The following is a 27,708-nucleotide window of genomic DNA, read 5'->3' as shown; positions in this document are numbered from 1 at the left end:
TGCACGCAGACACTGCAGTGGCAGGTCTGAAACACACTTCACATGCTGCTTCTGTGGGTGGCACAATCCCGTGCTGCAGGCCCACCAGCAGCATTTGGTTTACCAGCCCTGGGCACACACAGGCCACGCTACTAGGGACTAACAGGTAAACCAAATAAGCTAATCATGGATGTACCGATTCATATGTCATCTTTACAAAGGGAGCATTCGCGCTGTGGCACTGAATGGCAGTGGCACAGCGCCCAGAGCATCTATAACCAGCAAAAACAGAGGAGACACAGCGAAAAATGGAAGGGAGACTCACGCCAATGGTGCCAGGTCTAACACTTATCCTTACCCCCCACACCTCCAACACCCCCCTCCACCCCACGAAGGCCCAAAGTGCTGCAGACCACTGCACAGTGCAGTCACAAAGACCCCCTCTCTGAGGGGGCACAGCACAGCAAAAGGGGAACAGGGCCCATGGGTCTTCCCCGACACTAGAAAGGTTCCCCTGGGCCCAATGCTGCAATCGGGTGGTAGGCTCCCACTGAAGCCGCTACTGAAGCATGGCCTCATCTGGGTCATCTCCTCCAGGGACTGAACAGCGCTGGTCACCATGTGGCATTGTCTTCAGGGTCTCTGTAGGAGGCTGGCTTAGTATATGGTGCACACTTATTTAAGTGAAGCACCTTGCACTAATCCATACAACCCTTAGGGTGGTTTTAGTGGTCTTAAACAATCTTAGAAAGCTCTCTAAGTGGTAGCTGTAGAGAACAGCCTTCAGGCTTAGTTCAGAAGGAGTGTTAAGCAGCTTGTTTTACCAGATCTAATCATATAGTGTAGCTTAAACGAAAACGGATCACAAAGTGTAGTTATATTAATATGTCTATCTATTACACAACACCCACTAACACTTTGGTATATCTCCTACCCAGAGAAATCAACACAAATACACAGTAATACTTCAATTCCAAGAGGTAAGTAAGCACAATACACAGTGGTCTCCAGGGGGAGACCAAACTATATACTAAGAAAGTGGAACGCGAACTGCAACCAAAGTCGAGACTTGGACCAGGAGACTCAGAAGAGCTGGGGGGACAAGGAATCACCCAATGTCTGTACCCAGGAACACCATGGAGGCTGTGTGCAGAATGGAAAAACAGCTGCATACTCAATGCAAGTCAATGGGAAAGTTGCAGTTGCAGTTTTCAAGAAGAAGGACCCTTCCCAGTGGACCCTTAAGAAATCCTGTGGAAAACAGAAGGTTGGAGAGTCACCCCACCCCTGGATACCCCAGGAACCAGGATGCCTACACCAGGGAAGTCGAGTGTATAGACGCAAAGTGACATTGGAAACCGCCCTAGACCACAATGGAGGACTTCAGGAAAGATGCAGCTGGCGAAGAAGGTGAAAGAGTCTGGTGGAATGCAAGGATGGATTCTTGAAGAGAAGAACCTGCAAGCAGAGGGGAGAGAGTCTATGCCACTTGGAGGTGATTAGAAGGCACGGAAGAGCAATGACCACGGGTGACAGAAGATGCAGGAGTGATGACAGTGACCTTGTCGCGGCAGCTGTGAGGACCAGGAGGGGCGGAGGAAGACCAGGAGCCATACATGAGCTGTCCCACATCGGAAGTCGAGAACCAGGGAGTCAGTGTCCAGCAGGAGTACCTACAAGCCTTGGCAGCAGCAACAGATGTGGCAAACGATGAAGGAGCAACGTTGGCACCAGCAAGGTCCAAGGGACTCACCAACTGCAGGAGAGTTAGAGTGGGCCACGAGTAAGTAGGGGAACCCTCTAAAGCAAATGAAGACCATCAAGAGGACCCACAGGCCAAAGGCACAGGACCTTGAGCAGCTCACCAAACATGAAGGTCCACGGCACAGAGGATGCGATGAGTACAAAGATCTTGCCAGGAAGAGATGCTTCAGGATGGAGCTTCTTTTAGCCCGAAGATCTCTGGAGTGCAAAGCCTACAAGCCTTAGCAACGGCAAGGTGCACAGGGGTTTGGTCCCTGAGGTTCCGACGACTGACCTCAAACTTTCTGAGTGGACATGTCAGGCCTCAAGGGAGTCGAAGAACCACCACCTGTGTTGCTGAGCCTTTTGGAGTCTGTGGAATCTCAGAAGCAGCAGACCGGTCAGCCTTGGTGCGGTGCCTGCAGATGCAGGGGAGTGACTCCTTCACTCCAAGGGACATTACTTCAGATGTCCATGATGCCCACAGGTCTGTTGAAGATCCTGGAAGAAGTACAGAGACAGATGACGAAGAAGACTTGCAGAACGGCGAGTCCAGGAGCAGTAGGAGTCTTTCTTGATGTAGTCTTGGTTCCAGGTGAAGTCCAGCGAAGTTCAAGTGTCCAAACTGTTGAAGACATGGTTTCAGGCTTGAGTCTTGTTCCATGACGAATCTGAGGACCCACCCACAGGTAAGTCCTTTTATACCAGAAGAAAGGGGTTAGGACAACTTGGGGGTCTCTCCCAGAGGAGGGGCAGGACCGAGGGAAGGATACTCCTGTGTCCTTTCACCAGTTCCATGCCAGAGTGTGCGCCGAGGGCGCCCAGAACTGGTTTTAACTAGAGTATGCAAGAAGGGCACCAAACATGCCCTTCAAAGCAGTCTGGTGGCACTGGCAAGCACCGCTATCCCAGCCCAATACGCTAAGTCCTGTCTGGGAGGTGGTCACACATCCCTATGACAGGAAACCTATGTTCTACCTGCCCCTGCTTGAGCTCAGCTCAGCAGCGGGAGGGTAGAATCATGTCTGGGGTCGGCAGCAGCACTAGCTTGTGGCAGACCCTGGAAAGGAGTTACCGGTAGATCTGGGGGCTTCCCGGACAATCCCTCAAGTGCATGGAATCATTCTTCCAACGCTGGAATCGGTGTTGGGGCATGATTCCAACATATTGGATACCAAACATGCCCAGGCCCAGCACAGCCAATATATAGTTAGCCATCGTGTAACGACGCATGGTCACTATATTTATCAAAGTTGCTTACTGCACTTACAAAGTGTAAGAAGTTGGCTCTGTATATACTATACCAAAGTAAGGTATTGTGCACACGGAGTCCAGGGAGTCCCCAGAGTTATAGCAGAGGCTATATTGGGTAAGTACTAACAGCTCTCTTTGTGGTAGTGTGGGCGAGCAGTTAGGCTTATCCAGAGGCTGTGTTAATCACTTATTGTATTCCCTCAATCAAGACTGATACACACACTCAGAGACTGAATCCAGACCATTTGGGTGAGCATAAAAAGAGGTATGCTTGTGCTTTATTTCTAGTACCAAGTACAGGTAAGTAAAATATATTTGTAATGCAGGATTTCACAATGCAATGCAGGTAGGATTTAATTTTGCAATAGTTACAGGTTTGTATCACTTTTAAAAGCACAGTTATTACTTTCTGAATATTTTTTAGTTACTTTTGGATTACTTTGAGTACTTGGGGTAGTATGGCTAAATACAACTGCAAAAACAACAGTTGATGGACAGAATGCAGAACAATGTCATACATTCACCCCAGTACAGAGATCTGGGCCTAAATCCATCGTTTTTTTGCTCACCATGCCTTTCCAGTTTGAACCCAGCCATATGCAAATCAGTCTTGACCCTGTGCCTAATGGGTACAGTCCAGCCCGAACTGCCAAGCCAGGTCCTCCCTGGACTGAAAACAAGCATCCTAGGACCGGTTTCGGGGTTTCACCCCTCTTCAGCCAGGATAGTCTGATTCCAGTGGCATGGAGAGCACGGGACCCACGTCTGGGCATACCCTTCCCACTCGGGGTGACAAATGCAAAAACAACAGTTGATGGACAGAATGCAGAACAATGTCATACATTCACCCCAGTACAGACATCTGGGCCTAAATCCATTGTTTTTTTGCTCAACATGCCATTCCAGTTTGAACCCAGCCATATGCAAATCAGTCTTGACCCTGTGCCTCATGGGTACAGTCCAGCCCGAACTGCGAACCGGTCCTAGGTTGCTTGTTTCCAGTCCAGGGAGGACCTGGCCTGTCAGTTCGGCACTGTGGCGGCCGGGTGCCGAGTGCAGGGCCCAATGTTAGCCAATGGGGCTAAGGGGGCCTTCGTTTAGCATCTATTATCGAGCAGGCCCCTCAAGTGTGGGAGCAAAGATTCTGAGGTCAAGGTCAGCACTGCATGGGCTAAAGATCAGAACAGGAACTGCACCACAAGTGGCCATGGGGCGGGCGGGTGCAGGGTGCCAAAAAGACATCAGGGACCCAGTGCTTTTCAATGGAGACCTTCGGTTCGGTGAAGTTGCTGCAGGCTGGGGTAGGGAGACTTTCTGAAGTTGAACACAGGCTGGAGAGGTAAGTTGGGATCTTGGGATACTTTGGACATCTTCGGTTGGCCCACCCTAGGTTGTGGCATCGGAGAAGGGGTGTCTTCTGGCGTCTGGTTTTCCTACCAGCTGCGGTCATGGGGGGGATCCTTCAGGTTGAGGCTGCAGGCTTCGTCTTGAAGCTTGAGGCAGGTCGGGGATCACCAGATCCCAGGTCAGGATCGATGGGGAGACCTCTCGTGGTGTTGGGCCACTCGAACTTGGGCCGTGGGCGTCGGATGCAGAGTGGTGCAGCATCGCAGTTTTGCCGGAATCCGGAGTCTGGTCTTTGTGTCTTTAATGAGCAAATCCAGGGCTCTTGGGAGACATAGTTTGTAAGGTGAGTGCAGGGCAGGTCCTCTCAGTTCTGGGGGGCTGCTGGACACGCTGGTGTCTTTGCTGTAGGCAGATTGGAGGCAGACAGGACAGTAGGGCTGAGGTCAAAGCAGTAGTTGTCCTCTTCTTCCTTGGTCAGCATGGCTCTTCGGTCCTTCTACTTTCTTCCTTTAATCTCAGGAGGCAAGGGTCAGGGTTGCCCCTAAATACTAGATTTAGGGGCGTTTAAAGGGATGTGCAGGTCGTGACCAATGGGACCCTTCCTTGGGGTGGGTACACCCCCTATTATGCCATCCTGCATTATGAGGGGGCATGAGCCTGATCCTTATTGTTTGAGTCCCCTCATCTTCAAAATGGAGGGGACTGAGATATGTGCTTCACCTCGCCTCCCCCACTTGAGGGGTGGGGTTGGTAAAGGTCGGGTATACCTCTCTTCCTAGCTTGGTTTTCCCGCCGATTCTCCCACCCAAAGTGGGTGGCAAAACCAGTGGAAGCCAGTTGGTGGGGGCAGTAAAATGTAGAGTTAGACTCCAAAGAAGGCAGGCCTTTGAAGCTTCCCCTTCGCGGACCCAGCCCATCTTGGGGGGTTAGGCATGACACCTCTTCCCCGGATGGGGTTGGTCTCTGGTCACAGAGAGCAGAGGCTCTCCACCCAGGGGCCCAGAAATCTGTCTGGTGGTGGCAAATGGTGGGCAGCCATTTAGGAACCACACCAGGGCTGGTTGTTTTTCAGGGGGCTTCTCTAAGATGCCCACTGTAGGGGTGCAGGGCTCATGCTACTGTACCCTAACCTGATGACTAGTGCATCCTGCCAGATGGGTGACTTACCTAGGCCTCAGGCAGTGGGTTGCAGGCATGGCACACAGGGATGTGTGCCATGTCGACTCTTTACTTTTCTCTGCAACAAAACACGCAGCCTGCAATAGCTGCATTGGTGTTAAGGTGCAGGGCCTACAAGGAAGGCAGAATAGGTGCTGTATCCCTTAGAGGCCTACCCTGGTCACAGTGCCCTTGGTACCCATGATACCTTTTACAAGAGGTTCACCTCTGGTCACAGATGGAAAAGAACACAGGCCCTGGGAACCTGATTGGCAGGTACCCAGGGCACATCCGTCAGGTTGCATCAGAGGTCAGGCAAAAAGTGGGATGTAACCTTGCCGAAAGGGGCATTTTCCTACACAAAGACTGGAGAATCTACTCCAGGGTTTGTAGGGGATGTCCTGCTAATGCTGGGCACCCTCACACTTATAACCAAGCACCTTACTTTCAGGATTGGAAGGCCTGCCTTAGGGGTGACCTATAGGTTTTAATTGTAGTGACCTCAAATATAAGGAAACTTATATCGGTTGTAAGTGATGGTAGTACCAGCTTACACAAGCTGCAAAGGCAGGCCTATAGTCACAGTTTGAATAGTCTCTCATGGTGGCATAATACATGCTGCAGCACATGGGAGACCCCTGCTGTACCTTTGCCCTGGGTACCTTAGTACCATATACTAGGGACTTACAAGGGTACACCAGTAGCCAATTGTGGAGTTACCAAAGTACCTACCACGTCAGATTTAGGAAGGAAGCACAGTGGCTGGGGTCCTGATTACAGGATCCTAGCCAGACTAGTTCACAAACACACTGATACCAGGCAAAATAGGGGTTAACCATGCTAGAAGGATCCTACCTTCGTAGAAAAGGTCAAGTTGGCTTTCTTCATATGTGTTGTGTACAGTCAGGATGGCTCTTGCATCTAGGGAGTGGAAGTTCCAGTTGACTCCTTAAAGAACTGAAAGCCATTGTGACTCCTCTTGAGACTTAGAGGTGTCAAAACAGGACCTGAGAATGAAAGGATGGTTTCTTGATGAAGAATGCAAACGGTTATGGCAGCCTTTGCTTAAGAATGCTGAAAGCTCATGTGAGTCTGAAAGATGTCAAACCATTTATTCTATGTATATAAAAAGCACACATTTGATTTTACTTTTTCAACTCAGAAAAGGCATGTGGGAATCTTAATGAAGAGTTTCTAACCAAATATGAAAACACACCTGTCCAGAAGCTGGTTACTTTTAGGACTACAAGTGATGGCTAAAATGCAATAAAATGAGACATGTTTAAAAAATATATATGTATTGGAAAACTATTTTAAGAATAGCAGTCCTACCACTTCTCAGATGCCTGGTCTAGTTTAACAACAGGAGTACATGAAAGAGCGTGAATATTTTCCTTCTGCAAAATGGATTCAGGGACCGTGGATTACAAATTAAAGTTAAGGTGCCCACTTCTAACCAGTCCCATCTTTCCTGCAGGATTCTGCCACCTTGCCCTACCGGACAAACAATTTCCAAAAGATTTTCACTTCGACCCAGACGAGATGAACTTCCCCACAGAGAATCTCTGCTTCGTTGGACTCATATCCATGATTGACCCACCTCGGGCTGCTGTTCCCGATGCTGTAGGAAAGTGCCGCAGTGCTGGAATCAAGGTACATACTTATTGTGCTCTTATAGATGATGTAATCTGCTACTTGAGGAAGGGAAGGCCTCACAGCTGGTTGGTATAATGCATCAATGGATTGTCTTTTTATTGCTGATCTACCAGTATGATTAGCCTTGCTCTACGGGGCAGGCAGGGCATTTCAGTAAGCTTCCTACACATGGAATGTGTCAGTGAATACCATTGAAACTCTAGTCCCAGTGCCTGAACTTGTTGCTATGGCACAATCCCCCATGTGCAGGTACTGCTACCATGCACACTTCTTCAGCTATTTGTGGTATTTAGTTCTAAAGTGCCAGGGTGGTGTCTCTCTTCTGACGTCTTCTCTCATAGGTTGTAAATGGGAAACTCTAGGATTGTCCAGGTGTTGGACCAGTTATTTAAGGGCAGGGGTACATGCAGTGTATGCAATGTGTTTTTGAGAAAGCTGATTGTGTCTTCACATCTGCTTTATACATTTATGCCAGCCACTTCGACAAGCCAGGGCTAGAAAGATAAAAAGTATGGAAGGCCTATACATTGAGCAGCAAGTGTTAAATGTGGCAGGGTTGGGATTGGCAAAAATACAGGTACACTGGAAAGAAGAAATAATAAAGTAGTTGGCCAGAGAGGGATTGGGGTTGGAGAAACATCTGTGTCTCTTGACCAGTTCACTGGGTATCCCCTATTCAGTCAAAAAGAAAAAAACAAGAGGCCATACAGGTTATCACCATGCCAGAAATCAAAAGAGAAATATGCTATATCCACAGACCAGCTTACTGTTTTTTTCTTTCTGTTTCAGGTCATCATGGTCACCGGTGACCATCCAATCACAGCTAAGGCTATTGCAAAGGGTGTAGGAATTATCTCTGAGGGAACAGAGACCGTAGAAGACATAGCAGCTCGCCTCAATGTCCCAGTAAACCAGGTGAACCAAAGGTAAGTTTAGGCTGAGCCTAGAAGTGGCAGCTGGCCAAGCTTCATTGACTTCCTCTGTACCTCTACTAAATAACCTTTCTTTTAAATGCCATTACCTCCTATCTGATAGATATGTCAAGCTTCAGATTCCTTACCTATGAGTTTCCCAGGCATCAGACTGGTTCCGGAAATGTTTGCGTGAGCAGTACCCATGCGCGCCGTCAGGTTGCTCTGTACGGTTCTGTATGGCGTTTGTGGTGTTGTTGGCACCAGACGTGACATTGCAGTCACCTATATAGGCACCATCCCCGCACGCGAATGGCAGTTATTTTCTTTCCACACAAGTTAGCGCTGGTCCGGAGAAAAGCTACCCCCTGACTCTTTGATAGACTTTTTTTGACGGCTTGATGAATAATTTTTCATTGTGTGTTGAGAATGACCTCTAGAAAGGTAGGGTTTAACCTGTGTGGTACCTGTCACCGCATCATGTCATTTACCGACCCACACAATGTGTGCTCATGGTGTCTGCTTGGACTGCCTAGCCATGTCGCCGAAGGCTTTGAGGGAGCGAACCCTGCTTGCGACCCGACAGTTGATGCCATCAAGCACTAATCCTCAGAGGTCCCATACGTGATCGAAGAAGATAAGGTCGCAGAACCACTCCAGGAGTTAAATGTCTTTTTCATCGAATTCGAGGTCCTCAGGACAGTTGCGGTAGAAGTACAAGAAGAAGTCTAGCTGGACTTTGACTTCACCTTGCCCTTTAAGGATTGACAAGATGAGCAAGGAACATCAATGTTCCGGGCACAGTTCTGCAAAGCCAGTGCCAAGTCTGACTCAGCACCTCCCCCGGTTTCCGGGAGTCGGAGCGATCCCCTTCAAGTAAAAGAGTTTCTGATGGATACATCTGCCAGTGGATTCCTCACCTTGTGAATATCCCCTGCGCCAGCAACGTTCGGAAACTTTTGTAGCAGTCCACGCCGATGTGGTCGAAGACGACGTTACAGAGACACGGCTCCGCTCGCAACTCCGCTGACGTCACCGCCTCCATAAGAAGACCTCATCGGCGTGATGACGTCAGTTCCCTTTTTTCCGCGCCGACGACGCCAACGGATTTCGGGAATCGTTACTAGTGGCATTACTTGTTACTTTGTGTATTTACTGGAATTTCTCTGTTCTTCTTTGAAAATGTAAATGAGGAAGTCTGGTTTCAAGCCTTGCCGAGAATGTGGCAAGCACATGTCTTTCACCGACCCGCACGACGATTGTGTTTGGTGTTTGTCTTCAGACCACGATGTGGAAGGTTGCTCAAGCTGTCGTAAAATGAGCTCGAAGGCGCTTAAAGAGAGAGAGGCAAAGCTCTTCATCGCCCGAATGAAGAAGAAGGAAAAAAGAGGAAGAAGGAGGTCTGGATCCAGGTCGAGGTCGAGGTCGGCGTCCAAGTCGACTTCGGGGCATGCTTCAAAGAGTAAGAAGCATAAAAAGAAGAGGAGGCATTCTTCTCATCATCACTCCGATAAAGGTTCGGCTTCGAAGACGAAGTCGCCTACTCGACGTCAGAGAGAGTCAGTGTCTCCTTCTCCAGTACCGGCTTTGCCTCCAACTCCTTCTTCTCCGGTTACTTCGCCGGTTCCGGCTGCTTCTTCAGTGCCGGTGTCATCCCCGACGCCGGTTCCATCTCCGGCTCCAGAGAGTCCTCCGGCTCAGTCTCCGACTCCGGTCCCAGATGAGGATTGTCAGGCTCCGGGTGAGACTGACGCCGCTTGTTCCACCATCGGTGCCGGCAGGCCCGAGTCCGGTGTTACCTGACCAGTATCCTGCTTTTCCTGGTCCAGGTCAGGACCCTACGCATTACCTAAATGCTATGGGCCCGATTCACAGAACTAACTTAAGACAAAATTCTAAACTTACTACCATTTTGGTATTCACAGAAGGCACTTACTCATTTTGGTATTCACAGAAGGCACTTACTCATTTCGGTATTCACAGAAGTTAGGAGTCCTAACTTTAGGACTCCTAAATGCCTTCTGTAAATACCAAAACTCTTAAAGTTAGGGTTTTTCTCAGTTTAGGAGTAGTAAAGTTAGGACTCCTAACTTTAGGACTCCTAAACAGAGAAAATCCTAACTTTAAGACTTTCGGTATTCACAGAAGGCATTTAGGAGTCCTAAAGTTAGGACTCCTAACTTTTGTGAATACCGAAATGAGTAAGTGCCTTCTGTGAATACCAAAATGAGTAAGTTCCTTCTGTGAATACCAAAATGGTAGTAAGTTTAGAATTTTGTCTTAAGTTAGTTCTGTGAATTGGGCCCTTTGTATGGGGTGTTTTCAAGGGCAATGTATAACCCTGGTGCACCTATGGGTCCGATGGCTTTCAATTTGGGAGTGCCGCAGGTCTACCCTCAAGCTCCGTTTATGCCATTCTTTCCAGCGACGCCGTCTTGGCAGCTACCGGCGCCGAGAACATCGACGCTGCTTCCCTCTTCACCGGCGCCGACTCGACTTCGTTCGACGCCGGCTGCTCCGCGTTCGACGCCGCTGCCAGCGCCGTCGGATTCGCACACGGCGCCGCCGACGCCGCAGATCCGGATCCGTTCAAGGAGGGAAGCACAGAGAGTGGTGGATGAGAGACGCTTTCTGTTGGAAGAGGCTGAAGAGGGAGAGTTGGTGGAATCTGATGATGTGTTTGAAGAGTTAAAGGAGGCAAGTGGACTGGAATTGTCTCCAGAGTGGGAGATCACTCCACCATCGGATGAACCCTCTAAAGAAGCAGCACCGTATCATGCGGTGATTAGAAAAGCTGCGGAATTGTTGGATCTCCAATTACCAACAACAGAATTTGAATCTAATATTCTTACTGAGGTGTTGCATTCACCTACTGCGGTCTCGGAACCCTTGCTACCCTTTAACGAGGCTATTATGGAACCTGTGCTAGAGGTATGGCGCAAATCTTTTTCAGCTCCTGCAGTCTCCAGGGCAGTCACAAGGAGATATAGAGTGGCTACGGGGGATCCTGAATTTTTAACCTCGCACCCTTCGCCTAAAAGCTTGGTAGTTCAGGCGGCTTGTTCGGGACGATCAAAAGGGGCTTTTCCTCAGGTTCCAGGAGACAGGGAGGCCAAGAAGGTGGACCAATCGGCCAAAAAGGTCTTTTCATCAGCCAGTATGGCTCTTAAGTCGTCGAATGCAACGTGTTTGTTGGGGCGCTATATCCATGCGCTTATGGACTCGGCAAAGAAGTTGGCACCTAAGCTGTCAGAAGAGGATAGGGCCGGCTTCTATGAAGTACTGACTGATGCCCAGGCGGCTGCTCGCCAAGTTATCCAAAGTGGTCTGGACACAGCAGACTCAGTTGCCAGAGTCATGGGGTCTTCGGTCGCCACCAGGAGGGGTGCGTGGCTAAAGTCCTCTGAATTCTCCTTTGATGTGCAGTCAACTTTTTTAGACTTGCCTTTTGATTGGTCTGGTTTGTTCGGGAAGAAGGCGGATGCTGCTCTCGAACGATTCAAGGAGAGTAAGGCTACGGCTAGGTCGTTGGGCCTTCAATCCCAGCCGAGAGGAACTTTCAAAAGGTATAGAGGCTTTGGAAGGGCGACTTTTCGCTCTTACAGACCAGTCCAGCAGCAGCAGCAGCAACAACAACAGCAAGGCTCTTTGTCCAAGGGATACAGAGGAAGAGTTAGGGGTCGCTCACGTGGCCGTCAACTCTCCTCCTCCTCTTCCTCTTCCTCAGTCCCTCCCACCTCCGCAAAGCAGCCCTAGATTCGACATTGCGGATCATGCTGGTCCTGTGGGGGGCCAGCTTACCCATTTTCTACAAGATTGGGAATCTGTAACTACAGATCTCTGGGTTCTGGATCTTGTAGAGAATGGGTACGCCCTTCCCTTTCGGGAATTCCCTCCAAATTACCCTCCTTGCCAAGGGGCTTGCTCGGAGGACCACCGTCTTCTCCTGCGGGAGGAAGTCCTGAAGTTGTTTCAGAAAGGTGCGATAGAGGTGGTTCCGGAGCAGGAGAGGGGTCAGGGATGTTACTCCCGGTATTTTCTGATTCCGAAAAAGGACGGCAGGTTGCGTCCGATATTGGACCTCAGAATCCTGAACTTTTACCTGAAACAGGAGAAGTTCAAGATGCTCACCCTTGCGCAGGTTCTTCAGGCGCTGAATCAGGAGGACTGGATGGTGTCGCTCGACTTGCAGGATGCGTATTTCCACATCCCCATCCTGAAGTCGCACAGTAAGTACCTCCGGTTTACGGTAGGGTCGCAACATTATCAGTTTGCGGTCCTCCCGTTTGGTCTTACTTCGGCACCTCGAGTCTTCACAAAGGTGATGGCGGTGGTGGCAGCCCATCTCAGAAGGTCGGGGATTTCAGTTTTCCCTTATTTAGACGACTGGCTGATCAAGGCGGAGTCGTCAGAGAAGGTGCTGCGTCATCTGCAGGATACAACTCGGCTGTTGTACAAATTGGGTTTTTCGATCAACGTGCCCAAATCTCACCTGGTGCCCTCTCAGCGCAACCTGTTCATAGGTGCGGTACTGGACACTACTGTGTGTCGAGCATTCCCTCCTCCACAAAGGGTTCTCGACATACAGGAACTGATTCCTTTATTTTTCAACGGAGCGGTCGTTCCAGTTCTGAAGGTCCTTCGCCTGCTCGGTCTGTTCGTCTCCTGCATCCTGTTGGTCAACCATGCACGCTGGCACATGAGGGAGCTCCAGTGGTGCCTCCGCAAGCAGTGGTATCAGCACAAAGGAGATCTCAGGGAGTCTGTGAGGATCTCCAGAGAAGCTGCAGCGGAAATGTCTTGGTGGAGCGTGGAGGGCAATCTGTCCCAAGGGAAGCCCTTCCATTTACCTCCATCGGTGGCCACAGTGATAACGGATGCATCCACTTTAGGGAGGGGTGCTCATCTGGGGGATCTGGAGATCAAGGGTCTTTGGTCTCCGGAGGAAAGGTTGCTTCACATCAACCTTCTGGAATTGCGGGCGATTCGTTTGGCGGTCAAGGCCTTCCTCCCTTCCCTTCGCGGTCAGTCTGTTCAAGTCCTGACGGACAACACGACAGCGATGTGGTATGTCAACAAACAAGGAGGAGTGGGGTCTCTGTCTCTGCAGAGAGGCCCTGCGTCTATGGTCCTGGGCTCAGGGCCATCGGGTTTGTCTGATGGCAAATCATCTGGCCGGGGTGTTGAACGTGCGTGCAGACAGTTCTCCGCCGACCACGAGTGGAGACTTCATCCGGAGGTGGTTCGTCACGTCTTCCAGATGTGGGGAACTCCTCTGGTGGACCTGTTCGCCACTCATGAGAATGCTCACTGCCCGTCATTCTGCAGTCTCCAGTATCCGCTGCAGGGAGCGTTAGGGGATGCGTTTCAGTTAAGTTGGGGCTCACGAGTCCTTTACGCGTTTCCTCCCATACCCTTGATTCCTTGGGTTCTGAGGAAGATTCGCCAAGACCGGGCCCAAGTTATATTGGTCACCCCGGATTGGCCAAGAAGGGTGTGGTACACAGATCTTCTCCACCTCTCCTCGTGCCCTCCGCTCCGTCTCCCTCTGAGGGCAGATCTCCTCTCGCAGTCGGAGGGGCAGGTTCTACACCCCCACCTCCAGAGCTTACACCTTCATGCCTGGAGATTGAACGGGGCAACCTGAATTCTTTTTCTCTCCCGCCAGATGTGGTGGATGTTATTTTATCGGCCAGGCGACACTCCACCAAATCCATATATTCCTATAGATGGTCTAAATTTTTACTCTGGTGTGGGGAGAGGTCAATTGATCCTTTGAAGGCTCGTTTGTCTAACATTTTGCAGTTTGCCCTTTCTCTTGCTCAGCAAGGCTTTGCTGTGGTGACAGTAAAAGGATATGTATCGGCTTTGTCGGCATTCCTATGCCTGCCGGATCAGCCGTCACTGTTCAAGTCACCTATTGTTCTTCGTTTTATAAAGGGTCTTACAAATAAGTTTCCTCCTACTCCCTTTATTGTGCCCTAATGGGACTTAAATCTTGTATTAACCTATCTTATGGGTTCTCCCTTCGAGCCCTTACATAAGTGTCCCTTGAGGCTGTTGTCTTTCAAGACAGTATTCCTTATCGCAATTACCTCGGCAAGGAGGGTAAGTGAGCTTCAAGCTCTTAGTTCAAAGCCCCCATTCTTGACTGTGCATGCTGAACGAATGGTACTCCGGACCAGGGCTGCGTTTTTGCCTAAGGTGGTAACTCCTTTCCACCTAGGACAATCATTACCCTTCCTTCTTTTTATCCTCCCCCTCATCCTTCCAAGGAGGAGAGACTTCACCGTTTGGACCCTAAGAGGGCGGTGAGCTTTTACCTGGACAGGACAAAGGACATCAGGGTTGATGATCAGCTCTTCGTGGGCTTTGCTGGCTGCAGGAAAGGTCGAGCGGTGCACAAGCGCACCCTTTCCAGGTGGATTGTCTTGTGCATCAAGATTTGTTACTCATTGGCTGGTAAGGAGCCTCCAGAGGGTTTAAGAGCTCATTCCACTAGAGCAAAGTCTTCCACCTCTGCTTTGTCTAGAGGGGTTCCTGTGGAGGACATTTGTAGGGCGGCAACTTGGGCCTCCCTTCACACCTTCGCAAAACATTATTGTTTGGACACTGAGGTGAGGAGGGACGGACATTTTGCTCGTTCCGTCCTTCAGGACTTTCTGGTGTAGAAGGGTGGACACCCTCCTCCGGGAGTGGGGACTGCTGTGGAATCTATTCACAAGGTGAGGAATCCACTGGCAGATGTATCCATCAGAAGAACTAGTTACTTACCTTCGGTAACGCTTTTTCTGGTGGATACAGTATCTGCCTGTGGATTCCTCACTGACCCACCCGCCTCCCCGTTGTCCATTCTTCTATACCAGTGATTCTATATCAGTATTTCTATGCTGTATTTCTATTGATGGTTTCAAATTGGTTTATTGCTGTCAAGGAAGTGATGTTATTTCTATTCTCTACACTGTGTGTGTTAATATGCATATTGTGTACTGTGTATGCTGTTTATGTACATATTGCTGTCAGTCCGTCCGTGTGCCTCGAAGCCACGGAAAAAAGGGGCGGAACTGACGTCATCACGCCGATGAGGTCTTCTTATGGAGCCGGTGATGTCAGCGGAGTCGCGAGCGGAGCCGTGTCTCTGTGACGTCGTCTTCGACCACATCGGCGTGGACTGCTACAAAAGTTTCCGAACGTTGCTGGCGCAGGGGATATTCACAAGGTGAGGAATCCACAGGCAGATACTGTATCCACCAGTAAAAGCGTTACCGAAGGTAAGTAACTTGTTCTTTATGAGGCCATGTGCTGAGTATTTGAGCGGGCCGACCCTTCTGGTTTACCTCCAGGCTACACAAGGTTGGAAGCGACCCCATCACGTTCCGTGCTGATGGCTCCGGACGTGATGGGATCTTATTGGTCTTATTGGTCCAATCCGCGATCGGGGCCGGTTGTGCCAACGCAACCCTCCCCGGCATTGGTCCCGATGTCGATGCCCCCGGAGATGCTGGTGCTCACTGGCAGTGCCAGCTCAATTCTGATTTCCGACAACTCGGAGTCGGAATGGTGTCAACCGATGCGGATTCCAGTGCCACCGGAGCCCAGGGCCTCTAGGTCATTGCTTGACTGTTTTGCGGTTTCAGGTATGGTAGATGTAAGAAAGTGGGATCTGTTTTCATGGGTACCCCCACTGTTTGCCTGGTGTCAGTATGTTTTGACTGTTGTTTGCTGTGATCCGGCAAACCAGGACCCCAGCATCTGAGCTCTCTCTCCCAAAATGGCTTGTTAAGTACATTTGTACCTCTACAATTAGCTACTGGTGTACCCTTATAAGTCCCTAGTATATGGTACTAAGGTACCCAGGACATAAGTGCACCAGGTGTGTCCCATGGTGCACCCATGCATTGTGCCACCCATAGCAGTTCACTTAAACTCAGACTACAGGCCTGCCATTATAGCTTGTGTGAAGTGGTGCTTGCACCGCTCACAACAGATATTAGTTTACCTATATCTGAGGTCACCGCACTTAAAACCTACAAGTCACCCCTATGGAAGGTCCTTCAGTCCTAAGGGCAGGGTGCTTGGTTATATGTTTGAGGGTGCCCCTGCATGAGGTGGACACCCATCCAAACCCCGAGTTGATTCTCCAAGGTTTGTAAGTGCGGTCAGCCATATCTGAAAGAAACATGTAGTGATAAATTCCTTACCTTAGAATTACCCCTAGGCGTCAGACTGGATCCGGAAAGTTTTCGTCAGCAGTACCTCTGCGCGTCGGAAGGTTGCGTCGCGTGGCTCCGCGTCTGTCGTTGGCGTCATGGTCGCCGAAATGACGTTACGGAAGCTACTTAGACGCCACCCTCGTGCACTGACGTCAGTGCTTTCTTTTTCTGCGCCAGCAAGCGCAGATCCGGAGAGAGCGGTACCCCCTGTCATTTTTTGACTGAGTTTTGGAGGCCTTTTTGTCTCTGTTTTTCAAGTCGTTCGACTCCTGGTGCCGTAGCGATGCCCGACTTCAAGTCTTGCGGGCACTGTCATCGCATGATGTCGGTGACGGACCCACTCTGCGTGTGTCTATACTGCCTGGGGCGCGACCACGACCCCAAGTCATGCCCTGACTGCTGGGCCATAGCGCCAAAGACTTTGCGGGAGCGGTCCCGAAAGTTGCTTGAAGTCCGGCAGTCGGCTCTGTGCCGCTCAAGGTCCCGGTCCCGTGGGAGGTCGAGGGACTGGTCGCGGACCCATCACCATCGTTCGTCGTAATCGAAGTCTTCGCACTCGGGGTCAGGTAAGGAGAAGCATCACAAGAAGTCGAAGAAGCGTCATTGTTCTCCAACTTCCCCTCGCGTGACGCAGCTGAGGGTGTGGGTGGAGCCTTCCCCGCAGCTCCGGCAGAGCCTACGCAGTCGCCCTACCTGCCCTTCCCGGTTCCATCGGCGACTCCGGTCCAACTACAGGAATATTTTTGTCAGCCATGGCCCGCATCTTTGGGCCGTCGGGCCCCGCCGGTTCGCCTTGGGGCCCCGCGGGCCTGACTGGAGGTCCACGCCCTTTACTGTCAGCGGCTCCCGCATCGCTGTCGGCTCCGGCGCTGCAGGGCCCCCAGGGACACCGGTTAATCTTGTGACACCTCCACCGACGTTGACCCCACCGGCCCCACCTTGGACGTCGCCCGTGCCACTGGACGATGTTTTCCCCGGTTTCAGCCCGGATGTGGACACGGCCCGGAACGGCATCGCTCGACGCCGATGGGGCCTTTCTGCTCTATTTCCAGCCTCCTTATTTTCAGCCTGTACATTAGCCTTCGGAGGAAGGGTAGGACTGAGATGGGTCTGAGGACCCTCTCACAGCTCAATGTGAGTTTGACCCGGACTGGGCAGAGGAGCTGGAGGATGCCAGTGGTCTTGACACCGCTCCTGACCATGGCATGCTAACTCCTACCGTGGCTATGGAGGAGGGCGCAGGTTACGCAGTGGTGTTGCGTAGGGCGGCCGAGGCTCTCCACCTCCAACTCCCACAGTTGCTGTCAGGACTAACCTCCTGACAGAAGTGCTTCAGATGGCGACTATCTCTGCGGAGCCACTGCTGCCTTTTAATGATGCACCTTCTGACGTTCTTTTGGGGACCTGGTCCAGGCCCAACACAGGGCCTGTGGATTGGAACTTGGCCCGACGCCATCACCCGGCGACCCCCTTTTCCTCTCCCAACACCCCACCCCTGAGAGCTTGCTTGTCCAAGCCTCCACGTCCCAGAGTGCTTTCCCTACCGTTCCCCTCGGACAGGGAATCCAAGAGACTGGAAGAGTTTGGGAAGAAGATTTTTTCTTCCGCCACTTCAGGGCTGCGGTCTGTGAACACCGCATGCCTCTTGGGCCGTTATTCCCACTCTGTGTGGGATACGGTGGTGCAAGTGCTGCCTCAGTGTCCGGAGGAGGCGCAGACAGTGCTCTCTCAGGCTATTGCTGAGGGGAGAGATGCAGCGAAGTTCACAATTTGATGTGGCCTTGACACTGCCTACTCGCTGGGCAGGGCGATTTCTACAACAGTGGCGCTCCACCGCCACATCTGGCTGAGGACTATTGACTTTTCGGGGAATGTCCAGAACACCCTGATGGACATGCCCTTTGATAGCATTCGCCTTTTTGGCAACTAGACAGATAGCGCGTTGAAGCGCTGTAAGGACTCGCGGGCTACGGCCAAGTCCATAGGCCATTCCGCTACGCGCCCTCCTCTGTTTTTCACTCCTTTCATGGCCACGGAAGGGGCGCCCAAACACATTTGCTTCAGAGCCACAGGCTGGCGCAGCAAAAGTCTCGAAGGTGTTGGTACAATCACTGAGAAGCAGCGATAGGTCTTCTAGCGGACATACGCTACGACCTCAACACTTCCTTCTTGGTGTCACTTGATGTAGAGAGCTTGTATACTAGCCTCCCTCAAGAAGACACCCTCAAAGTATTAGAACAGGCTCTCAACAACACCGACTGGCATTATCGCACCCCTCCTTCCTTTGTACTCAAATGCGCAACACTAGCGCTCAAAGAGAACTACTTTGAATATGAAGGCAAGCTATATCTTCAGAAGTACGGCACTTCAATGGGCAGCGTTTTCGCCCCAAGCGTAGCGGGCCTGTATGTCTTCCATTTTGAGAGCAAACACCTCCTCAACATCAACTCAACACGGATCCCCCAAATCAAATTCTACAAGCGATACATTGATGATATCCTCCTAATTTGGGAGGGATCAGGAGAATCATTGGCCTCTTTCTGTGAATGGATCAACACGTGCGACCCTAATCTTAGGTTCACACACAGTTCAGACAGGCATCGGACCACCTTCCTAGACCTGGACATAAAAGCAGAATCAGGAGGCCTGGTGAGTAAGACTCACTTCAAACCCACAGCTCGTAATTCCCTACTACACTTTTCCAGTTTCCATCCCCGAGCCCTCCGTGAGAACCTTCCATATGGCCAATTTCTGCGCCTCCGCAGGAATTGCAGTGACACCAAGGACTACAAGGCACAGGCAACTGACCTTTGCCACAAGCTGCACCAACGTGGTTATCCACGCAAGATAACCAAGACAGCTAACAAGAGGGCCAGAAACCAAAATCGCGAGGGCCTACTGGAGAACTACATTAAGGCACCTATCAGTCCGCCACTCACATGTGTGACCACCTTCAACACAGTGACCAACAAAGTTGCTCAAATGATTAAAAAAAACTGGAGAATCTTGAATACAGGAAAACTCAACTGGGAACCTCCCCTCTTGGCCAACAAAAGAGCCCGCACCATCAAGGACACCATCGTATCCACCAGACCGATCTGCTTTCCCAAACCCACCAACACGGTCCTCAACGCATGGGGCCTCCCCAACGTCAAAGGGCATTTCCCATGCGGCAATTGCAGTGTCTGCCACATTACTGAGACGACCAAACAACTGAATCTTGAACCCGGCAAAACTTGGGAACTCCGCAAACATACGAATTGCAACTCGGAATATGTTGTGTACCGGATCACTTGCCCTTGCAACCTCACCTACATAGGCATGACCCCTCGCACAATAAAAATAAGGATCTGTGAACATCGCAGTACAATACGATGCAAGAAAAATACCACCAAAATGACTACCCATTTTCTAGAAAAAGGCCACACGACCAATGACATGAGATGGGTTGTTGTAGAGGCCCTGGACCACAACCTTCCTAATATCCAGAGTCGCCTTTTGGAACAAGAGCAACGTTGGATATATCGTCTGTCCAGCCATACCACCGGACTCAACGATAATATCCCATGGAATAGCCTCAGGCGAACCTAATGCCAGCACGTCATCGTGTAGCCTCCTATGCCAGCACTGTGTTCTCCCACTCTCTTGACAGACCCAGTAGCCCCCATACCTCCGTGAGGCTACCCCAACTGTCCACCTATTCATAGCCAAATGCCAGCACGACATCTGCACCCTTGCATGTTTCGGTCCACCTCACGCCTTTCTCACGTAAGGCTTATCTCTGGCACCGATTCTTTACACTTGGCATCCAGTGCCCACATGCCTGCCTGTTCAGCTATTACTGCTCGCGCTCTCACCTTTGCAGCGTCTCTGCTCCTCTGCGCATGCGCTCTGGAGTAGCGATCTCGACGCTTGCTCGCGCACCACGCATGCGCGCACAACTCGCAACCCAGGCTCACACATGCGCAGACCTCTTGGCTACACCAGCGCCTACTGGACACCCAGCACGTAAACCATGGCCCCTACCACTATTTATTCCCCCTCCGCCTTGGACACACCACCATCCGGGATCCGGGAGCCCTGAGTAGGTGGAATACGGGTGCTGCTACTTGACCAAGTAAGGTGACGCGCGCTGTTTTTCTGTCGGTCTACATCTGTCGATGATGTCCCGACCTTCATGCCTGATTTGTTCCTTCCTCCCCACAGAATTTGTGATTTAAGGAGCGCACTCCTCCCCTTTCCTGAGCAGCGACCAATACTCAGCCATAGTGTAATTCCTTTTTAATTCCTTCTGTTTGTCATCCCCTCCTCCCGTTACCTTAAGCGCGTCTCACAGGGGTACTTCCCCTTCGTGTACCCAGCACCTCACTTGTATTACACACTGTCACCTGGATAGCCTATGCTAGCCAGTGCGTACTGGGTATTTACGTCTAAGTCTGACCACTCGGTGGCCACACAGCACCACCCTTTAAGGTGCCCACAGCCTCCACCAGGCACCCCATGAAAATAGTTCACTACCCTTCCTGCCTGTCTTGTTGCCGGTCTTGCTGTTCACCAATTTAACGATAGAGTCCACAGGACACACAGCGTCCTCTCATTAGTTATTATTGATCAGTGTGAGACTATAGCAGCATGCCACACCAGTATAGTATGTGTGTGGCCATAGGCACAACCGACTGCAAGTGTTGGATACATCACAGCACGGAAGATTGCATTTTATAGTTGCGGCGATACTCAGCACAAAATGCCACTGCTTTATATGTCTTTGTGCTATGTTCTTTTCTCCCACAGGTTTTTTCGCTGCGGTGTCCGCCAATGTGCAGACACCTCTTCCACACACCTTAGCGAGTGTGTAGGTAACTAAACCATTTTATTTTTTCACTAATCACGTGGCACTCCTCACTTTGCCACTCACCTCACACACTGGTCCTGACGAAAGCCCCTGACACTACTAAGTGGGCTGAAACATGTAGACCTACCACACATACAACTATTAGAAACTAATCTTTCGTAGTTGCACCACATAGTTTAATTTTAATATATCCTGAGCCGCCAATAATAAATTTACCTCGGCAAGGACTCTGAGATATTTTTAAGCCTTCACGACATCACACTTCTGCACCACACCAGCTCCGCTGTAGCCAGGCGTCGCAGCACAACCGGGAGGCACTCGGCCACCCGGTTGGGGCCCCTATGATGAAGCATGACACCAACCAGGTTGGTGTGTGAGGGGCCTTTTAACTAACCTAGTGAAAACTGAATTAACTCCCCCCTTAACAACTATTATTACAATGTATTTAATGATTAAATTTAACTCTGCACACAAAGTGATATACTTTATTGATTTAACAATATTGGCATGGATAGTGATGTAATTTTAAATGTTCTTGTATTTAATTTGCATAAATTTGATTCTTTACTGTTTTGATGTATGTTGCTATATGGTTGTACTTGTACATACCGAATAAAGCATTTTGAATTGAAAATTGAACTAACCTAGTGGGTTCTCTATCGCTGCTTCTCAGTGATTGTACCAACACCTTCGGGTTCGTCCAGCTTTGATAAAACTGACCTATACCACAGGGGATACGGACATACCCCATGTCTCCCTAGCTCTCTCATTGATCTCTGCAGCAAAAGTCTCAGCACGGCTGTGGACGTGGGACCCGCAGAGGTGGGTCAGGGGGCCAGCGGGCAGGTCAGTCCACTTCCACCCGAGCCACCTTTGCCCCAAAACCTTCCTAGTCCGGTTTTTCAGGCCCATCAAATGCCAGTGGGTATCAGGATTTGCCATCACCTCCCCCACTGGCGCACCATTACTTCGGACCGGTGGGTTTTACAAATAGTACGAATGGGCTACTCCCTGCCCTGCGAGACTACCTCTCCAGCCATGCCACCCCAGTACCACCGCATGTCGGTAGATCACTTGGCACTTCTTCAACAGGAAGTCGCGGCCCTCTTGGCCAAGGGGGCCATCGAGCACGTTCCTGCGCCAGAAGTAGGACGTGGTTGGTATTCCCACTACTTTCTGGTGCCCAAGAAGGACAAGGGCCTGCGTCCTATCTTGGACCTCAGGGATGTCAATCAGTTCCTCCAGAAGGAGAAGTTCAAGATGCTAACTCTGGCTCAAGTCTTGTCTGCCCTGGATCTGGGAGACTGGATGGTAGCGTTGGACCTGCAGGACGCATATTTCCACATTACCGTCCTGCCAGCCCACAAGCGTTACCTGCGGTTCATCGTAGGTCACGAGCACTTTCAGTTTACCGTGCTCCCCTTTGGCCTTACAAGTGCCCCTCGGGTGTTCACGAAAGTGATGGCAGTGGTCGCAGCTCATCTGCACAGATCAGGTGTTCCAGTCTTCCCCTATCTCGACGAGTGGCTTTTGAAGGCGGGCTCACTCCAGACGGTCGTCTCCCACCTCCAGGCTACAGCCGACCTCCTGCATTTGCTGGGATTCTCCATCAATGTGCCGAAGTCGCACCTGATTCCCTCTGAGAAGCTCTTCTTAGTCGGAGCGGTTATGGCTACGACGCTGTTTCGGGCCTATCCTCCCGAACGGCAAGTCCAGGATATTCAGGCTATGATTCGGATCTTTCAGCCTCTATCCTGGGTTTCGGTCAGGATGACCCTGAGGCTGCTAGGCCTCATAGCCTCCTGCATCCTACTGGTCACTCATGCCAGATGGCATATGCGGGCTCTGCAGTGGGACCTGAAGTTCCAGTGGGCGCAGCATCAGAGGAACCTGTCCGATTACGTCCAGATCTCGGAGGGCACTGCACAGCAGCTGCAATGGTGTCTCATGAACCAGCATTGGGTCCATGGCAGATGCCTCTCCCTTCCCGAGCTGGAGCACTCAGTAGTGATGGACACATCCCTCTGGGGCTGTGGGGGCCAAATGGGGAGGCAGAGATCAGAGGCCTCTGGTCTCCGGCGGAGTCCAGGCTCCATGTCAACCTTCTGGAGCTTCGGACGATCTGACTTGCACAGAAGACATTCCTTCCCTCTGTCAAGGAGAAAGTAGTGCAGGTGTTCACAGACAACACCACCGCCATGTGGTACTGCAACAAACAGGGCGGGGTGGGGTCGTGGACCCTACGTCAGGAGGCTCTGCATCTCTGGACTTGGCTGGAACACCAGGGCATTTCCCTGGTGCTTCAACAACTGAAAGGGTTCACTGAACGCCAGGGGGGACGAACTCAGCCGCAGGTGCAAGATGGATCGCGAATGGCGTTTTCACTCGGACGTGGCGCAAGGTCTCTTTCTACAGTGGGGAGAGGCTTGGTTAGATCTATTCACCACCGAAGAGAACGCGCAATGTCAGCAATTCTGCGCGCTGGAATTTTCAAGGCGGCATTCGCTAGGTGGCGCTTTTCGTCTCGAGTGGAGTTCCACCTATACCACTTCTGTCCAGAATGCTGAAGAAGATCAGGCACGGCTGGGCCCAAGTCATTCTTGTGGCTCTGGACTGGGCTTGAAGAGTTTGGTATCCCAAGCTACTCAGTATGACAATCGATCCCCCGATCCGACTGCCTCTTCGGGAGGATCTTCTGTCGCAGCAGCAGGGGACCAGAACCTGTCCAATCTCCACCTCATTGCGTGGCGATTGAGCGGTGGCAGTTGATTCCGCTTGACTTCGCTCCTGAAGTCTGTGATGTTGTTCTGGCAGCCAGGCATCCCTCCACTAAGTCGGTATATGCCTGCAGGTGGAATACATTTGTGGCATGATGCACAGCAAAGGCTGTGGATCCCCTTTCTGCCCCTCTTTCAGAAGTTCCTCTGTTCCTTCTTTCATTGGCCCAGCAGGACTCTGCTCTGGGCACTATCAAGGGCTACCTTTCTGCTATTTTGGCCTTTCTCAGGCTTTCTGATCAGCCCTCTCTTTTCAAGTCCCCTATTGTAAATAGATTCCTCAAAGGCATTACTCATCTTTCCCCTCCTATTCCTTTCGTAATGCCACAGTGGGACTTGAACCTGGTTCTTACATATTTAATGTGCGCTCCCTTTGAGCCTCTTCACAACTGTCCTCTTCATCTGCTGACTTTGAAGACTGCTTTCCTGGTTGCCATCACCTCTGCCAGGAGAGTGAGTGAGCTCCAGGCTCTTTCTTGTGAACCTCCTTTTCTATCTTTCCATCCGGACAAGGTTTTGCTCAGAACACGTCCTTCCTTTCTGCCCAAGGTTGTCACTGCCTTTCACATAGGGCAGACCATCACTTTGCCAACCTTATTTCCGCCTCCGCATCCTTCCAGAGAGGAAGATAGGCACCACCGTCTGGACCCAAAACGTGCGCTTTCATTTTTCCTGAATCGCACACAACAGTTCCCAGGTGGATCACCTGCTCTTTGTTGGTTACGTTGGCGCCAAGATAGGTCGGACGGTACACAAGCGGACTATCTCCCGATGGGTCGTCTTGTGTATTAAAGCCTGTTATTCTCTGGCTAAAAAGGAGCCTCCGGTAGGGCTGCGCGCACATTCAACCAGGGAGACGGCTGCCACTACGGCATTAAGACATGGTGTCCCCTTACAAGACATCTGTCAGGCAGCTACGTGGGCCTCGCTGCACACTTTTACTAAGCACTATTGCCTGGACAGCCATGTCAGGAGAGACGGCTTCTTTGGCCATTCTGTACTCTGGGAATTTCTGGTGTGATCTTGGTTCGCAGACTCACCACCGGGGTTGGTATTGCTGGGGTATCTATTCTAAGGTAAGGAATGGATCACTATGTGTTTCTTTCAGATGAACAAGTTACTTACCTTTGGTAACGATATATCTGTAAGAAACATTAGTTAGTTATGGATTCCTTACCGTCCCACCCATCCTCCCCATTCTGCGAACTGATTTCTAGGGTGAAGGTCATCCCTTTCAGGGCCCTAGTTTCAATGAACCAGTGGTCAGTATCTTGCATGGCTCTGCGTTCCTGGTGCGGAAGGTCATGTACAGAACTGATATCAGGGCGCGAGGGTGGCGTCTCAGCAGCTGCCGCGACGTCATCCCGGCGACCACGACGCCAACGACGGACGCAGAGCCGCACGACGCCACCTTCGGACGCTCAGGGGAACTGCTGACGGAAACTTTCCGTATCTAATCTGACGCTTGGGGGTAAGTCTAAGGTAAGGAATCTATCACTAACTAATGTTTCGTACCGATATATCGTTACCGAAGGTAAGTAACTTGTTCTTTAAGCCATATAGTGGACATCAGTAATTACAAGATGTCTAACTATATAAAGGCTGTGATAGGCCTGGTCATGTTTGGTATCAAACATGTTGGAATCAAATACCAATACCGATTTCGTGTTGGAGGTATGATCCCATGTACTTGGGAGCCCCTTAGGGGAGCCCATGTACTCCCGGTTCCAGCCTTTCAGGGTCTGCCAGCAAGCTAGTGCTGTTGCCAAGCACTTCTGCCCTCCTGCTGCTGAGCTGAGCCTGAGCAGGGAAAGGTAGAACAGTGGGTTTCCTGTCACAGGGAGGTGTGACAACCTCCCAGAAAGAAATTAGTGTATTGGGTTGGGTTGGGGGCACTTTCCAGTGCCACCAGACTGCATTGAAGGGCACATTTTGTGCCCTTCTTGCATACTCTGGTTTGAGCTAGTTCAGGAACCCTTGGTTCCTGCTCTGGTGTGAAACTGGACAAAGGACAGGGGAGAATCCTCCCTTCTGTCTAGCCCCTCATCTGGGAGGGATCCCAGAGTCTTTACAATTTCTTGGGTATTTAAGGGCTCCCACATGAGTGGGTCATCATGGAACAAGACTCACCTCTGAAGCCAAGACACTCTTCGACCGTCTGGACACTTGGACTTGTTGGACTTCGCCTGGAACAGAGACTGCATCAAGGAAGACTCCTGCTGCTCTTGGTCTCGCTGTTCTGCAAGCCTTCTTCTTCATCTATGTCTGTGCTTCGAACAGTTTCTCCAGAAGACCTGTTGGCATAAGGACATCTCAGGAAATATCCCTTGCAGGAACCGAGACGAAGCTTCCTGGTCTGCTGCTCCTGCTGTCCTACGGCCTTCCTGGAGGCAAAGCAGCACAGGTGGTGGTTCTGTGGCTCTCCAGAGCCTGCCTTCCCTGCAATTTGGAGGACAGTATCCCTCGTCTGAGCCACTGGGACCAACCCCTTGTGCATTGAGTCAAATTACCATTGCCAAGACTTTTTGGCTCTGCACTTCAAGAAGTTCCAGCGCCTTGTCACTTGAAGATTAGCATTCTCACTGTAACCTCTGCACTGTGGTCCTCCATCTTTGGTGAGCTGCCTGAGGTCCTCTTCTGACTTCTGTGCCTTCTGCCTGGGGGTCCTTTCGAGAGTCTTGCCCTGCTCTGGTGAGCTCCCCTACTTACTCAGGGCCTGCTCTGACTCTCCTGCACTTGGTGAGTCCGTTGGACCTTGCGGACCCCAATTATTGAATCCTTTTTTCTTCCATGCCAGTTGCAGCTACCACGGCTTGTTGGTGCACCCGCAGGACACTGACCACCTAGACATCCGACATCGAAAAGCTTGTGTATAGCGCCTGGTCTTCTGCAGCATTGGCTGGTCTCCACAGCTGCAGCGACAATGTCCTCGTCAACTCTCCTGAGCTCCCTGCCAAGGGTGGACATTGTACTTTTGTGACTCCTGTTCACCTCCAAGTGGCATGGACTCTGCCCTCTCTGCTTGCAGGTTCACCTCTTAGAGAATCCACCCTCGGATTCCACCAAACTTCTTCACCAACTTCTTCAGAGGCCTTCCTTCCCAAGTCTTCCATTGTCATCTACTGGAGGTTCCTATGTCACTTCACCCCTATCCACCTGGCTTCCCTGTGCAGATAACCTGGTTCCTTAGGCATCCACGGGTGGAGTGGCTCTCCAACCTTCCATCCTCCAAAGGGTTCTCTCACGGTCCTTTGGAAGGGTCCTTTTTAAAAAAAAACATAATTGCAACTGCGACTTCTCCATTGACATCAGTTGGGCACTAGGCTGTGTTTCCACTTAACACACAGCCTCCATGGGGTTCCTGGGTACTTACCTTGTGTGGTTGCTGATTCACCCAGCTCCCCTGAGTCCTTTGGTCCAAGTCCCGTTCTTCCTTTGCAGTTCGCATTCCACTTGTTTAGTATATAGTTTGGTCTTCCTCTGGAGACTATTTTATATTTGTGCTACTTACCTGATTCCTTTGAAGTATGCTTAGGTGTATGGTATATCTCCTTGGCGGAGATATCAGCAAATGTGGTAATGATTGTGTTGTTTAATGAATAGCCTTATTTTTCATAAACACTGTACGGTTCTTTTTCATTTACACTCCTTCAAGATAAGCTTGAAGGCTGCTCTCCACAGCTATCACTTTGAGAGCCTACGGTTATCAAAGATCACTGAAATCACTATAAGGGTTGCTTGGATTAGTGCAAGGTGCATCACTCCTGTACGCATGCACCATAAACTAAGCCGGCCACCTACAGTAGAAGAGTATAGAA

At 50.8% G+C, this 27,708-nt stretch overlaps 1 protein-coding gene across 1 annotated transcript in view; it reads left to right on the top strand.

Moving 5' to 3' along the window:
- LOC146801335 (sodium/potassium-transporting ATPase subunit alpha-1-like) overlaps positions 1 to 27,708 on the top strand; it is a 2,293,178-nt gene that overhangs the window by 1,651,182 nt on the left and 614,288 nt on the right. Inside the window, exons 13-14 of the mRNA XM_085623701.1 lie at positions 6,959 to 7,134; positions 7,927 to 8,063. Coding sequence (XP_085479827.1) covers positions 6,959 to 7,134; positions 7,927 to 8,063 — 313 coding nt within the window. The remainder of the gene's footprint in view (positions 1 to 6,958; positions 7,135 to 7,926; positions 8,064 to 27,708) is intronic.

This window comes from Triturus cristatus, chromosome 8 (assembly GCF_964204655.1).
Source record: "Triturus cristatus chromosome 8, aTriCri1.1, whole genome shotgun sequence".
NCBI lineage: Eukaryota > Metazoa > Chordata > Amphibia > Caudata > Salamandridae > Triturus > Triturus cristatus.
This window is presented reverse-complemented; position numbering and strand designations above follow the sequence as displayed.